Genomic DNA, 15,424 nt, shown 5'->3' on the forward strand with positions numbered 1-15,424 from the left:
AGAGGAGAGAAGGTGACAAGTGTTCCTGAGGCGCCCGCTCCTACAGTTCCCATTTATGAGAACCAAGAGCCTCTAGTCTCATCCTCTGAAGTGGAAAGTTTGCCGAATGCCAGCTCAAGGGACCCTCATCCATTGGAAGAATTGCACAATGCCCCTGAGGTACCCCGGCCAGAAGTAGTAGACTGTGAAGAGGAAGAAGGTCCTGAGACATTGCCTCCGACAGCTACGGATGATAAGGAGGGAGGTTTTTGAAAAACCACAAATACGACCAAAGGTCCATTCATAATTAATAAAAAGTTAATCTTTATTAGACATATAAGACCATACATACAACAGAGACGGTGAACAGGGGTGCAACCAGTTGCACAAATGTGCCTTTAGACAAAAAAGACGTCTGACCCAAGGAGTATAAATCAATATATAAATATACAGATATAATAATCCATATTTTATTCTAAAGTCTCAAAAGAGACCTGACCCAGAAAATTTTCAGGGTCAGGTCTCTTTTGAGATTTTAGAATAGAATATGGATAAAAAGCATTTTTTTAGTGTGTGACAGCAGCCAAACATAAAACCAGTTATAAATCTGGTATTGCTGTAATAGCTCCGACCAGAAGAATAAAGTCGCCTAATCACTTATACATACCTCCCAACTTTTGAAGAAGGGAAAGAGGGACAAAGACTGCAGCGCACGCAGCGTGCCGCTGGAAATCTTAGGCTACACCCCCGACCACACCCATTTCACAACTAGTCACACTAATGTCCACGCACAACCGCACCCATTTAGCACTGCTGATCACACTGACTGGTACTGAGGGCACAGTGGCTGGCATTATTGTCACAGTGGCTGGTACTGTGGGCACAATGACTCGTACTGAGGAAAAGAAAGAAAGAAAACAGAGAGAGAAAAAAGAATACAAAGAGAGAGAAAGAAAGAAAAGGAGAGTGAGAGAGAGAGGAAGAACAGAGAGAGAAAGAACAGAGAGAGAAAGAAGAAAGAACAGAGAGCGAAAGAAAAGGGAAAGAAAGAACAGGGAGCAAAAGAAAGAACAGAGAAAGAGAAAGAAAGAGGGGAAGAAAAGAAAGAAAGAACAGAGAGTGAAAGGAAGGAAAGAAAGAACAGAGAAAAATAAAGGGGAACAGACAAAAAGAAAGAAAGAGAAAGAAAGAAAGAACAGAGAGAAAGAAAGAGGGGCAGGAAGAAGAACAGAGTGAGAGAGAAAGAAAGAATAGAGAGAGAAAGAAAGAGAAAGAAAGAAAGTGGGGAAAGAAAGAACAGAGAGAGAAAGAGGGGAAAGAAAAAAGAGAGAGAGAAAGAAAGAGGGGACAGAAAAAAAGAACAGAGGGAGAGCAAAAGAAAGAAAGAAAGAAAGAGGGGAAAGAAAGAAAGAACAGAAAGAAAGAGAAAAAAGAAAGAAAGAAAGAAAGAGAAAGAAAGAAAGAAAGAAAGAGGGGAAGAAAGAAAGAACAGAGCGATAGAGACAAATAAATAGGGGAAAGAAAGAACAGAGAGAGAAAGAAAGAGAAATAAAGAAAGAACAGAGAGAAAGAAAGAGGAGGATAGAAAGAAAGAACAGAGAGAGACAGAAAAAGAACAGAGAGAGAAAGAAGTAAAGAAAGAAAGAGAAAGAACAGAGCGAAAGAAAGAGAAGAATGAAAAAGAAAGAAAGAAAGAAAGAAAGAGGGGAAAGAAAGAACAGAGAGAGAAAGAAAAAAAAGATTAGAGAGAGAAAGAACAGACAGAGAGAAAGAAAAAGAGAAGGAAAGACAGAACAGAGAATGAGAAAGAAACAGAGAGAAAGAAAGAACAGAGAAAGAATGAAACAGAGAGATAGAAAGAAAGAAATAAAGAAAGATTCTATAAACATACTATAGCAGCCTGGCTCCCATTGTAATGCCCACCTGAGCCTCCCACTGCAGGATATATCATGATCCACTCACAAGACGATCCCGCTGTCCGTGTTGTCGGAGGAGGACACGGTGATGGATCTGAAGCATTCCCTGAAGTGCCTCCATGGTTCCGTCACAATCTCCTCATGAAATTACCTCATTTTCGGTCAGCTTCCAGCACATGACTTCCGGTGGACCGTCATGTGTGAGTTTTAAAGTGCTTCTCGGGGCTCCGCCGTGTACTCCTGTGTCCGTGGGAAAACCCCGCATTGTATGCCTCGTACACACTTGGCTCCGCTCCGTACATCCTGTGCACACATGGCTCCACTCCGTACACACACGGCTCCGCTCCGCATACTCCATACACATGCGGCTCCGCTCCGTACACCTCGTACACACGGCTCCGCTCACCACGTACAAACGCGGCTCTGCTCCATACACCTCGTACACGCGCAGCTCTGCTCCGTACACCTCTTAAACGCCTGGCTCCGCTCCATACACCTCGTACACACAGCTCTGCTCCATACACCTCGTACATGTGCGGCTCTTCTCCGTACACCTTGTACACACACGGCTCTGCTCCATACACCCCGTACACGCGCGGCGCGGCTCTGCTCCATACACATCGTACACACACGGCTCTGCTCTATACACCTCGTACACACACGGCTCCGCTCCATACACCTCGTACACACACGGCTCTGCTCCGTACACCTCGTACACACACAGCTCTGCTACACCCACCCTGTAAACCCCTCCTGAAACACAGAAACTTCACCTCATCCAGCACCATGACAACCAGCACAGCAGAGTCCTGCAAACAGAGGCCCCTGATCATGTGACCCCTGACTCCTCCCCTCCTGTGACCTCTTCAGAGGTCCTGTGCGCACAGCCACAGAACAGTGCAGCCACATCATTGCAGGTTGCGGTGGGTCTCTGGGAGGGCGAGGATAGGGTTGGTGCATGGGGGGGCGTGGCGGCTCAGTGCAATGCAGGAAAAATAGCATCCCAGGCGGGACTTGGGTGAGGGGTGTCAAAAACGGGACTGTCCCGCGAGAATCAGGACGGTTGGGAGCTATGCTTATACCGCACGAGGAACAACATAAAAAATAAATAAAACCAATTCTTCACCTTTGGTGGATTTTTTCATTCTGCCTCCCAAAGATCGCAGTAAGGCTCGGTGCACATCTATCGTGCGCTCTGCGCTGAGTGCTTACACTGGAGTTTCTATGTAAATCTCTGAAATACGTGATTCAGACAGAATCCTGGTGGAAAATTCCCTATAATGAGGCACGTGGAGGCACTGTGGATGCCATAGGACCTGTAATTCTGCGCTCTAAAATCAAAATGCCCCACTTCCTTCTGAGCCCCACAGTGTACCTAAACCACATACAGTGTCCACATGTTTGGCATTTCTGTAGTGATGAGAGCCGGCCTAATTTATGGGTGCGTGTCTCCAGAAGCATGAGCTGAGTATAACCTACTGGTCCCTACAGCATAATGGTCACTAAAGCAGCAGTTTGCAATTTTCACTCAGCAACTGCTTGTTTCTGGAAAACACCCATGGAGACAAAATCGTCACTAAACCTGTAGATAAATTCCCAAAGTAGTATAGTTTCCAAAATGGGGTCACTTGAGGGGGAATTCTGCTTTTCTAGAGCTTATGGATTCTGTATATAGAGTCCACAACTATTCTAGGAAAATCTGAATTCCAGGCGGCAAATGGCACGCCTTCCCTCCCGAGTCTCTCCATATGGCTAGGACAGTGTGAGTGTATGGTCAGAGGAGCGCTAAGGACACAAGGACAAAACAAAGGATTCTTTAGCCCACAACGCGTTTCTACGGCAGTCCATCTTCATCATTGGAGGTCTACGGTTGGAGCTGCATTGGACCACCCCGTTTAATATTCCTTCTTCACCACCTTCCCTACGCTCCCTGGTGACCGCTACTTTTATTTGGCTTTCTTCGTATGGCTAAGCAGTACTGAACAGCCATATATGGGGTATTTCTACATTCATCAGAAATTGTGGGACCAAATTTGGTGCCATTTTTACCATTTTCCCTGTATGAAAATGTAAAATTTTGTGCTAACACAATTTTGGTGGTAAAAATGTAAATTATTTTTTCTGCCCAATGGTATAAAATTCTGTGACACGCCTGTGGTGTCAATATAATCACTGCACCCCTAGATGAATTCATTGAGACGTTTAGTTTGTAAAATGGGGTCACTGCTGTTCTGGCACCTCAGGGGCTCTACCAATGTGACATGGCACCCTCAAACCAGTGCAGCAAAATCTGCACTGTAATATGGCGCTATTCCCTTCTGAGATTTGCACTGTGCCTCAAAGGTAGTTTTCAACCACATATGGGGTATTGATGAAGTCAGGAAACATTGCAAAACAAATTTTAGGGTCCATTTTCTCCTGTTACCCTTGTGAATCTACAAAATTTAGAGCTAAAAAATTTTCACGACTTAACATTATAACCTTCTGTAAAGCACCTGGGGGTTCAAGGTGTTCAATACACATCTAGATAAGTCCCCAAAGGGGGTCTAGTTTCCAAAATGGTGTCACTTGTGGGGGGGTTTCCACTGTTCAGGCCCATCAGGGTCTCCCCAAACGAGACAAAGCGTCCGCAAATTATTCCAGCAAATTTTGCATTGAAAAGGTAAAATGGCGCTCCTTCCCTTTCAAGCCCTGCCGTGCACACAAACAGTTGTTTTCCGACACATATTGGGTATCTGCGTACTCAGGAGAAATTGCACAACAAATTGTATAGAGCAATTTCTCCTTTTACCCTTATGAAAATGCAAAATTTGGAGGTAAAATTATTTATCTGGGAAAAATGTGATGTCATGATCCATGCTGGATCATGACAGATAAAAGCAAACTAGTAACCTTTTTTTTCCTTAAGCTTGTGCTTAAAGTTAGTTTTTGCCCCCGGTGGCCATTAGGGTCATTGCACTGTGTGGTTTCAGTTCTAGTTTTGCCCCCGGTGGCCGTTAGGGTCATTGCACTCTGGTTACTTTAGTTTAGTGCACGTGATTATGAAGCATGTGTGCTTGCTGGCTCTTACCTATAAAAGAGTGTCAGGTGGTTGCAATCACTGTTGGTGATATTGCTCATTTCCAACCAAGACTGGTGAAGGAAGGAACTACAGAGAGCAGCTCAGGGGAGCTCTGGTGTAAAGTCTGGTGAAGGAAGGAATTACAGAGAGGTGTTCCTTGCAGCTCTGACAAAGCTTGGAGAAGTAGCAGCTATTCTGGAGGAAAGCTGCATTCTGGTGGTGGACTCTGTTGCTGGGAGCAATAGCAACAGAGCAACGCTAAGTGGTGTTATCCCTGTTTGTATTTTTCCCTGGTGTGTATTAGTACAGCGGTGGGGCCAGTGCATGCACCACCCAGCTCCCTAGCAAGGGATAGGTGTAGGGTGTGCTAGGGTGACAGGTTCCGGCTCAGCGACAGGTGAGCAGCCTGTATAGGGAATGTTAGGAATGTGAGGGACACTGACACAGGGGAGTGCAGGAGGTCTCCACGTCCCCGTACCCTATCGCAGGGCCCACCGTTGTAACTGTTTCTCCTTTCCCTGTGTCTTGTTGTTTTAGTTACCGGCCTGCGGGTCGTGTCACACAGGACAGTTACACGTGCCGTGTCTTGTTGTTTTAGTTACCGGCCTGCGGGTCGTGTCACACAGGACGGGTCTACATGACATGTGATTTTTTTTATTTTCACGGCTCTATGTTATAAACTTCTGTGAAGCACCTGTGTGTTCAAGGTGCTCAAAAATATAGAGAAGTTCCCTAAGGGGTCTAGTTTCCAAAATGGTGTCACTTGTTAGGGGTTTCCACAGTTTATGCACATCAGGGGCTCTCCAAACATGATATGGTTGTCCACTAATTATGCCAGCAAATTTTACATTCAGAAAGTGAAATGGCGCTCCTTCCCTTCCGAGCTCTGCTGTGCGCCCAAACAGTAGATTTCCCTCACATATGGGGTATCAGCATTCTCAGGAGAAATTGCACAACACATTTTCTGATCCATTTTCTCCTTTTAGGCCGGGGTCACACTGGCAATTAAATCGGACGAAAGCAATGTGATAAAAAATCGCATTGCATTCGTCCCAATGTTATTCTATGGGGCAGCTCCCATCATGCGATTTTTGATCAGATCCGATCCTCGGACCGAGACAATCGCAGCATGCTGCGATTGTCACCGATTTTCGGATCGGATTCGACAATACAAGTCTATGGGGGCGAGAAAAAATGGGACTAAAAACGGACAAGATGTGTGACTTGCGATAAAATTGCACCCGCTGTCCTTTAGCAAAAGCCAGCAATTCTTCCAATACAGTAAAATCAGAGACCGGTTAAATAAAGAATGAATAGATCTAGACACATTATATATATATATTTTATACATGTCATAGAGACACATTAATATATTTATTACAAATTCATACAGTTCATCATAGCAGAATAGCCGCAGACACATTTGCCAGCTTTTGTATAATTATTCTCCTGCCCGACATGCAATGACACCTCAGTGACGTCAGCAGGAGTCCATGCAATTTAATACAACAAATTAACCCCTTAAATTAACCCCTACAAGTCCAAAATTTTAACCACAAACCCTCATCTAATTAATTGTGATAGACATAACAAAAAAAACATGAAATGAAATGGTTAACTATATGTAAACCATGTGTCATTTCATGTCGGGCAGGAGAATAATTATACAAAAGCCGGCAAATGTTTCTGCGGCTATTCTGCTATGAAGAACTGTATGAATTTGTAATATATATATAAATGTGTCTCTATGACATGTATAAAATATATATATATATGTGTATATATGTGTCTAGATCTATTCATTCTTTGTGTGGGGAAACCTGTCATTGGGCTCCCTTATATGTCCATTTAGCTATCCTGCGAGAAAATCTCGCCAGACGGATGTCAAACGGATCCTTACATGCGATTAAAATCGCATCAATTAAGAAAAATCGCATAAAAAACGGATCAATGGTTAAGATACCTTTGTGCGATTTCGGACCGTTAAAATGGGACCGTTTTTTTAATGGTTGTGTGTGACTCCAACCTAACCCTTGCAAAAGTAAAAAATATTAGGCCTAAAGGAAAATTTTTGTGAAAGAAAAGTAAATGTTTATTTTTTCTTCCACATTCCAATAATTCCTGTGAAGCACCTGAAGGGTTAATAAACTTCTTGAATGTGGTTTTTCAGCACCTTGAGGGGCGCAGTTTTCAAATTGGTGTCACTTTTGGGTATTTTATGTCATAAAGACCCCTCAAAGTCACCTCAAATGTGCTGTGGTCCCTAAAAAAAGGTTTTGCAAATTTTGTTGTAAAAATGAGAAATTGCTGGTCAACTTTTAACCCTTATAACTTCCTAACAAAAAAGAATTATGTTTCAAAAATTGTGCTGATGTAAAGTAAACATGTGGGAAATGTTATTTATTAACTATTTTGTGCGATATGACTCTCTGCTTTAAGGGCAACTTTAAAAGTTTGAAAATTGCAAAATTTTTACATTTTTCGACAAATTTCCATTTGTTTTCACAAATAAATGCAAGTTATATCAAGGAAATTTTACCACTATCATGATGTACAATATGTCATGAGAAGACAATCTCAGAATCAATAGGATCCATTGACACGTTCCAGAGTTATGGCCTCATAAAGTGAAAGTTGTCAGAACTGTAAAAATTGGCCCGGTTAGGAAGGTGAAAACAGGCTTCGAGGCGAAGGGGTTAAACAAACAAAACTTAAGACAGAAACAAAATGAACATATACCCTGCTGTAAGTAAATAAGTAAAAGCAATAGTGTATATAAATAACATTGGATACTTTGTAAATTAATCATGATTTAAAAAAAAAAAGCGTGAAAGCCATCTCACCAGCATCAAGGTGTACCTAAATTCGGAATGGTCCTAACCTCTAGTATTAAAACCTTGCCATGCGTCATAGTGACGGCAGTGTTAAAAAGAGTTGTGCAGAACCGGGTCCCGAACATAGATACACAAGAAATGGGAAGCCATTTAAACCAGAAGTAGAGTAAAGGTAAGATACTTTTTATACCGCACATGGTAATAATATTATACCCAAAAAGTTCTGTTTCTTTTCCCCCACAAATAGTTGCCTAAATGTTAATATATAAATGCATACAAACTATACATATATAGTATCACTGTAATCCTATTGACTGGTAGAAAATAAAAGTAAAGTCATTTACACAGCGGACAGTGTATACAGTGCAAAGAAAACTATGATGGAATTGTTATTATTTCTATTTTCCATCTCAAAAAGTAAAGAAATATTGTTAATATATTATATACATTTCTGGCATATTCACATTATTTGAACATCTGATAGATGTTGGCTATGCCTCTGGAACCCACATGTAACTCCAGAACAGAGAAGCAGTCGAGCATGCCGCTAATTACTGTAAGTGCCATAGATATCCAGATGTCTCGGGAATCTGCACCAAAAGGAGGTTCCAGAGACAGCAGGATATGCCAGCTGTCTGTTGACCCTTCTTTTAAGGCCGGGATCACACATGTGAGAAACTCGGATGAGCCTTGCATCTTAGTACCCGACACTGCCGCCAGCACTCGGGAGTGGAGTGCTCAGCCGCATAGCAATACATGCAGCCGCACACTCCGCTCCCGAGTGCCGGCAGCAGTGCCAGGTATTAAGGTGTGAGACTCGTCCAAGTTTCTCGCATGTGTGAGCCCGTCCTTAGTGTAGATTCCAGAGGTATCTGGGCAAATATGCTATACCCTCTAATTGAGAATAAATGGAGCAGATATGCAGATGCCCACCCTCCATTTAGATGATATGCAGATGCCCACCCTCCATTTAGATGAGGCTCAGGATCGGTGGGTATCCGGGCAGTCAAACCCCATCAATCAGAAAGGCATCACCTTTCCTTTGGATGAAAATAATTTCTAGATTTGGAACACACCCTTAGGCCTGTATCACACATCAGTTTTTTTGGTCAGTCAAAATCCGCTAAAATGGCAGATAACGGATCCGTTCCTGTACTGACCACAACGTTTGGCACCGGACCGTTATTTTCACGGATCCGTCAAAGGAAGAATTTTAAAGGAACCGCTGCCTGGGGAAGGAGAGAGAGAGAGGCTCTGGTGTGAGAAGAGAATTTTTCAGCCACCAGAACAGAGTTTAGGGTTAAATTTGCGGCTGAGTGAAGTCTTTCGGGCATGCGCAGTGAGAAATGCGGATCCGGACGCCTGAAAAAACGTTGCATGGTCCGTTCAGGCATGTCGGCGGCCTCAAAATTTTGGCGGATCCGCAAAAAAACGGATCCAACGGATGGCCATCCGTCAAGATCCGCCGGTAATGCAACTCAATGGGAAAAAAAACGGATCCGCCAAGAAAAATGGCGGATCCGTTTTTTTGCAAAACGTCGGATTTTGACTGATGGACACAAACGGATGTGTGAAACAGGCCTTAAAGACCATGTTTGAACATGGTTTAATTAAGTGTGAAGTGCATGGAAAAAATGACAGCATTATCTAGATAAAAGGACACCATAACTAAACGTGTTTTTCAACCAAGTTCCTCTTTGTATCTAAACATCCCGAGAACAGGAAATTAGGCAATAATGTAACTTCCATATCCTAGTAGAGCCAAACAATGAAATAAAAGTTGGCACAATGATTTCATTTTCAAAATCTTACAAGAGTTGGCACAAATACAAACACCATATATGTTTATTCGTCTCATAGGTTAGCCAATAATAACATAAACATAATTATCTCATGAGATATTTGCAAGTGGATCCTGTGAATTGACGAAGAGAGCTTCACTGTCCTAAAACGAGGAGCATTTTTTATCTCATCCAATACTATTTTGATGCTGTAGCTTCCTTAAGATTAGTGGCAACAAATACATGGAAAAGATGATTATCTTCACATTATCCTACAGAGCTATGGGTGAGATAGTACCCATACATCACACAGCATCCATAACCCTGCTTCCAGAATAATTCAAATCCCATACTCCAAACTTAACCTGACAGATAATACAGTACATGCTATCGTGACCACGAGCAGCATGAATCAGGCACTGGCTGTTTGATCTCAGCCAGCCAGCTATGTTCAAATTTGAAACAACCCAGAGTTTCAGGGAAAAACATACTTTAATTGCCACTGGACTGGTTGTGGTCATGGCCAGTTAATGGCGAAATGATGTTCTTTCCTCTTCTAAATTATAGCCACAACAGTGCTCATTGGAACCTTCAGAGGTTTAGAAATTCTTCTGTAACTGATGCCATCTATCATGCTGCTGCATTGCAGGTAGGTGCAGGCTCCACAAGATGGTAGTAGAGTGGAAGCAGGACTGCACCTAAACAGAGCTGGCCTGCATTGCAGCAGTAATGCTACCACAGGTGGCAGCAGAATAGTCAAGCAAGCCGGGTCAAATCCTAAATTGTAGCGCAGTACCAAAGGAATAAGAAAACTCATGGTCAGAGACAAGCCAGGGAATCAGCAACGATCAGAAGCAGATAAGACAAAGACATAAGCAGGTCAGAATACAATCCAAGTCAAAACCAGGGAGTCAGTACACTAAAGGGAAACACTGAGTCAGAACGAGAATAAGGGAAAACAGAGACACAGGTTCTGACAGCAAACACAACAGGACAAATCAGAGCAATCGGTGTCAGCTACAGCAGCCCTAGGCAAAACTATAACTGACATCGCCTGCAGGAAGCAGCGGCAATAAATAGCAAACCTGAACCCAGACTGAGGCTGAGAAAGGTTAGCCCCTATATGACCAGACCGGGAAAAAGGGAAAACAGCATTCAAAACCCAATCTGGATCATGACACCATCAGTATGTTTGCAACAATAATGTTGTGAAGGTCTTGAGACAACTCACTGGTTTTACCCATCATGAGATATTTCTTGTGTGAAACATTGATAATGGTACACCTTTTTATAGGCCATCAGCTGAACCAGATGATATTATTTTTCACTAAGTGGCAGGATTGCTTTCTAGTTATTGATAGTTTTCAGCTGGTGTCATGACTTTCTTTTTGCACCTCTCTTTCTTCATATTTCAGTTTCAGTGACCAATTTCTATATTTTCTACTATCCCCTGCAGCTTTTAAAGTAAGTTTTTCTCTAAAATGCCACAGCATTTCAGAGTCAAACATACCTGGCTGAGATCATACAGCCAGTGGCTGACATATGCTGCCCTTGAATTCGGCAATAAGCATCAACTGTCTGGTTCACTTTAACCCAGACCTCAGTGTCACCACCCAGTGTAGTGAAAAGAACCAGAAGTGTAGAGCATTGAGTTGGGTCTCCTTTATCAATGGATTTTTTCATAGCGTTGGTCAGTGGTGTTCTACTGAGTAAGGGGGCAGTGTTTGTAGCCTACAACTTTGCATCGCATGACCCCTTACTATGATAGCTGACAAAGCAGCTCCAGAATTTTTAAATGGTCACTGACGTTTCAAAAACGTTTGTATAAATTAATAGTACAAACAAATTTAAGACATTTTGTAAAATATCTTATCCGAGAAATCTACCACTTCCCCTTCTTACCTGCCTTCTGAAGTTACCATCCATTCTAAAAACAGTTCAAATCCATCATGGTTAATCTTCATGTACACACACAACACACCTTATTGTGAAAAGTTACCTGAAACGACAGGTACACCTTAATAGAATTGTGCCCGCACCCTCCACCTAATGCCTGGCTTCGCCTTAACCAGTTAGCTTCCAGCCTATCCCTTCTCATGGCTCCGAAGTATAATAATATAGCATGGATTAGTACATTCCCTCATTTTTTTCCTCATAAATTTAATATGAATCCATGACATGATTATTTAAAGCTTGAGGCACACGGTGGTACAACATAGTCTGAAGCAAACTATAAGCTCCGCATTACAGATCTGTACATTACACTGATTATGTTTAGTATGTCTCAGAGTTTAATTGTGTCATTATTTCTTTTACAGATGAAGATCTACTATTCATTTATTCTCACACTACTGTTTGCTCAGAAGGTTCATGGAGACTGTCTGTATGATAAGTACCTCAGACATTGCTCCTGTTCACTTCCTGAGTTGAACAATATTATGTCCATCCTTCGATGTGCCGCAGCCACAAGTTTTGAATTTAATGGAGGGACTTTCATCAACACTCAAGATTTTTCTTTACTGGACATAAAAATGGTTTGGGAAATAACAGGTGTTTCCTTGACCAAGATCAGCTTTGTCAATGTTATGTTGTCAGAGGACTTCTTGGCTGCTTTTATAAGCGTAATATTCCAGGTTCCTGTTGACTTACTATCGTTTGAAAACGCAACCTTCGTCAGACAATCTGTTGGATTTGATTTAAAGGAATCGCCTCCTCATATATTAGCTCTAGAGTTCATAAATGTCTCTTCAAGCCCATTAATCCAGAGAGATACTGCCTTCTATAGGTTTGGAAACTGGATGTCCATTTTGAAGAACCTAACCGTAAAAGAGTCACGATTAAGAGGAGTTCCTTGTGACATCACTTTACTCTTTGAGTCCTTATCAACTTTAGATCTGTCGGAAAATCTCTTCTCGGATGACAACGTCTCCTCCATATTTTGTAATGGTGCATATCCTAATCTCCAAACATTAATACTAAGAAGCAACAATTTTAGTAATTATGAGACATTGTGCCAAGCATTGAGCAGGTACGACCAACTCAGATACTTAGACTTAAGTCTCAATGACTTTTCCAAGACGTCAAATTCTTTATGTGAGTGGCAGCCATCTTTAAGTCATCTAAATCTATCTAATACAGGTTTGGAACAAGAGGGTATCAGTCTACCACCAAATTGCGAGGTATTAGATCTAAGCCACAACAGAATTGAATTTTTAAATATTTCTGCGCCCAAACTCAGAGAGTTGTATTTGTCCTTCACTAGGCTTTCTACTCTTTCCTCCATGGGCCATATGCCTCTTTTAAATATTCTTGCTGTAGACGGGAATCCGATAAAGATGCTACAAGTTAGTCAGGTACAAGCATTCAAGAATTTGAGAAGCTTTAAAGGTGACAACATCCCATATACCTGTTCTTGCTCTTTTATAAAAGAAATGAAAGCAATTTCAATGTCTAACCTGACGGTTCAGGGGTGGCCAGATGGATACGTATGTGACTCTCCTGAAACGTTTAATGGTAAGCTGATCAACGATGTCAATCATTTGATGTTTGACTGTCACACACAACTCCTGACTGGTGTCATATGTGCTGTAATATTAATATTGTGTGTGTCTGTTGTCATTTGCTTTGTTAAAATTTGCCGAAGTAACAAAACAAGATCTCATTGCATGGATGCTGGAAATTCAAATAGCGTGTAACTGGGAATACATGTGTAGGAATCCAGAAACAACATCAGTGTTTATTAGTGTATTCTCATCTCAAACCTTAGTCCTGCCTGTTGCAGCAGTGACTGCGAGTGGAGAGGTGATTGCACATTGATTCTCTCTCACTCACTCTCATTGCAATGAATATGGTTAAGCATGTGACATGTGGGTCTGTATAGTAGCTTTAGACATAACATGGCAGGATAGTTTTTATAATTTTATAATACCACTGCTTTTAAATGGAACCTGTCAGCCCCCCCTGCCAACCAATGATATGATTGTGTAGCCCTTTAAATGATAAGTCAGTCAAGCCCTCTATGAACCCAAAGTGCTGCTTCAGCATTGAAAAATCCCATTTTGAAGTTGTGTATTCATGTATCTGCAAGTCCATTGGGGAGGGAAGATGCACTTACAGCTTCTCAGCCTCCTGCTAGCAGCAGGACTAGCAGCACTCTCCACTGACTCATTGGTTTATATTTGAAAAAGTTATATATATATATATATATATATATATCTAATATATAAAGCTCAAAGTGTGTGTATGTATGTATGTGTGTATGTCCGGGATTGGCATCCGCACCGTCGCAGCTACTGCCACAAAATTTGGCACAGTCACACGTCTGGACCCCGAGAGCGTCCTAGGCTATGTTGTGAGGCGAAATTTTAACCCCGCGTGTTCCAATTCACCAAACAATTTTGCCCCTATTTACATAATGGGGAAAAAGTGTGTGTGTATCAAGCCCCGCCCCTCATTATGATGTCATATTGGTTGCCATGGCGACGCTGATGTCATCATAGATTGCAAGCCCCGCCGCTCATTATGATGTCATAATGGTTGACTATGGGATGGAGGATGTGTGATGGGTATATGGGCACTGGACTATGGGATGGAGGATATGTATGACGGGTATATGGGCACGGGACTATGGGATGGCGGATATGTATGATGGGTATATGGGCATGGGACTATGAGATGAAGGATGTGTGATAGGTATATGGGCACTCGACTATGGGATGGCGAATATGTATGATGGGTATATGGGCACGGGACTATGGGATGGAGGATATGTATGATGGGTATGTGGGCATGGGACTATGAGAGGAAGGATGTGTGATGGGTATATGGGCACTCGACTATGGGATGGTGAATATGTATGATGGGTATATGGGCATGGGACTATGGGATGGAGAATATGTATGATGGGTATATGGGCATGGGACTATGGGATGGAGGATGTGTGATGGGTATATGGGCACGGGACTATGGGATGGAGGATAGGTATGATGGGTATATGGGCACGGGACTATGGGATGGAGGATAGGTATGATGGGTATATGGGCATGGGACTATGGGATGGAGGATAGGTATGTTGGGTATATGGGCACGGGACTATGGGATGGAGGATAATTATAATTTGTTATAACTATCCACAGTTAGTTACTATGCCCGGGCATCGCCGGACTCTTAGCTAGTATATATATATATATATATATATATCTAAAAGAGGTGTTAACGTTTCTGACAGGTTCTCTTTAACCTGCAAATTTGTTTCATTTTTTTCTTATTTAGAGCTTTTATTAACAAAATAAAAACTGATTGTAAAAGTAGACCAACATGGGATCTGTATCTAGGCTATTTTTATATAAGACTGTACAAATGCCTCAGAATGTTGGTTTAGCTTAAAATTCTCTTTCAATAGTAACTTTAATGCTTTATGACAGAATGTTCTTAATTGTCAGAATGTCGTAAATAATGGTGGTGTCCTAGCTTTGTAACGATTGATCATCTCTTGTGCCATTATTTTCAATATATTTTTAGAATTGATTTTTATTGAATTTATATTTTTGTATTCCTTGAGTATTCATTTATCATGTAAATATCATAATTTATTGAATCAAATTTTAAGATAGCCTATAATAAATATCTGCATATTGTCACTCTTTTTTGTTTTAATATTTTACGTGAGTGTATATTTTTTGTGTGTGAGTGCATATACACCAATTATATATATATAATAATTATTATATTATAATGATTATCCTCCATCCCATAGTCCAGTGCCCATATACCCATCATACATATCCTTCATCCCATAGTCCCGTGCCCTTATTCCCATCATACATATCTGCCATCCCATAGTCCCGTGGCCAT

At 41.7% G+C, this 15,424-nt stretch overlaps 1 protein-coding gene across 1 annotated transcript in view; it reads left to right on the top strand.

Annotated features, from left to right (window-relative positions):
• The window catches only part of CD14 (CD14 molecule), a 33,073-nt gene extending 17,863 nt beyond the window's left edge, over positions 1-15,210 (top strand). The window contains exon 2 of the mRNA XM_073568083.1: positions 11,890-15,210. Coding sequence (XP_073424184.1) covers positions 11,890-13,266 — 1,377 coding nt within the window. The 3' untranslated portion in view covers positions 13,267-15,210. The remainder of the gene's footprint in view (positions 1-11,889) is intronic.
• The last annotated feature ends 214 nt before the right edge of the window (positions 15,211-15,424 follow it).

Source organism: Dendrobates tinctorius, unplaced genomic scaffold, assembly GCF_039654945.1.
Source record: "Dendrobates tinctorius isolate UK_male_01 unplaced genomic scaffold, ASM3965494v1 ptg000020l, whole genome shotgun sequence".
In the NCBI taxonomy this organism is placed as follows: domain Eukaryota; kingdom Metazoa; phylum Chordata; class Amphibia; order Anura; family Dendrobatidae; genus Dendrobates; species Dendrobates tinctorius.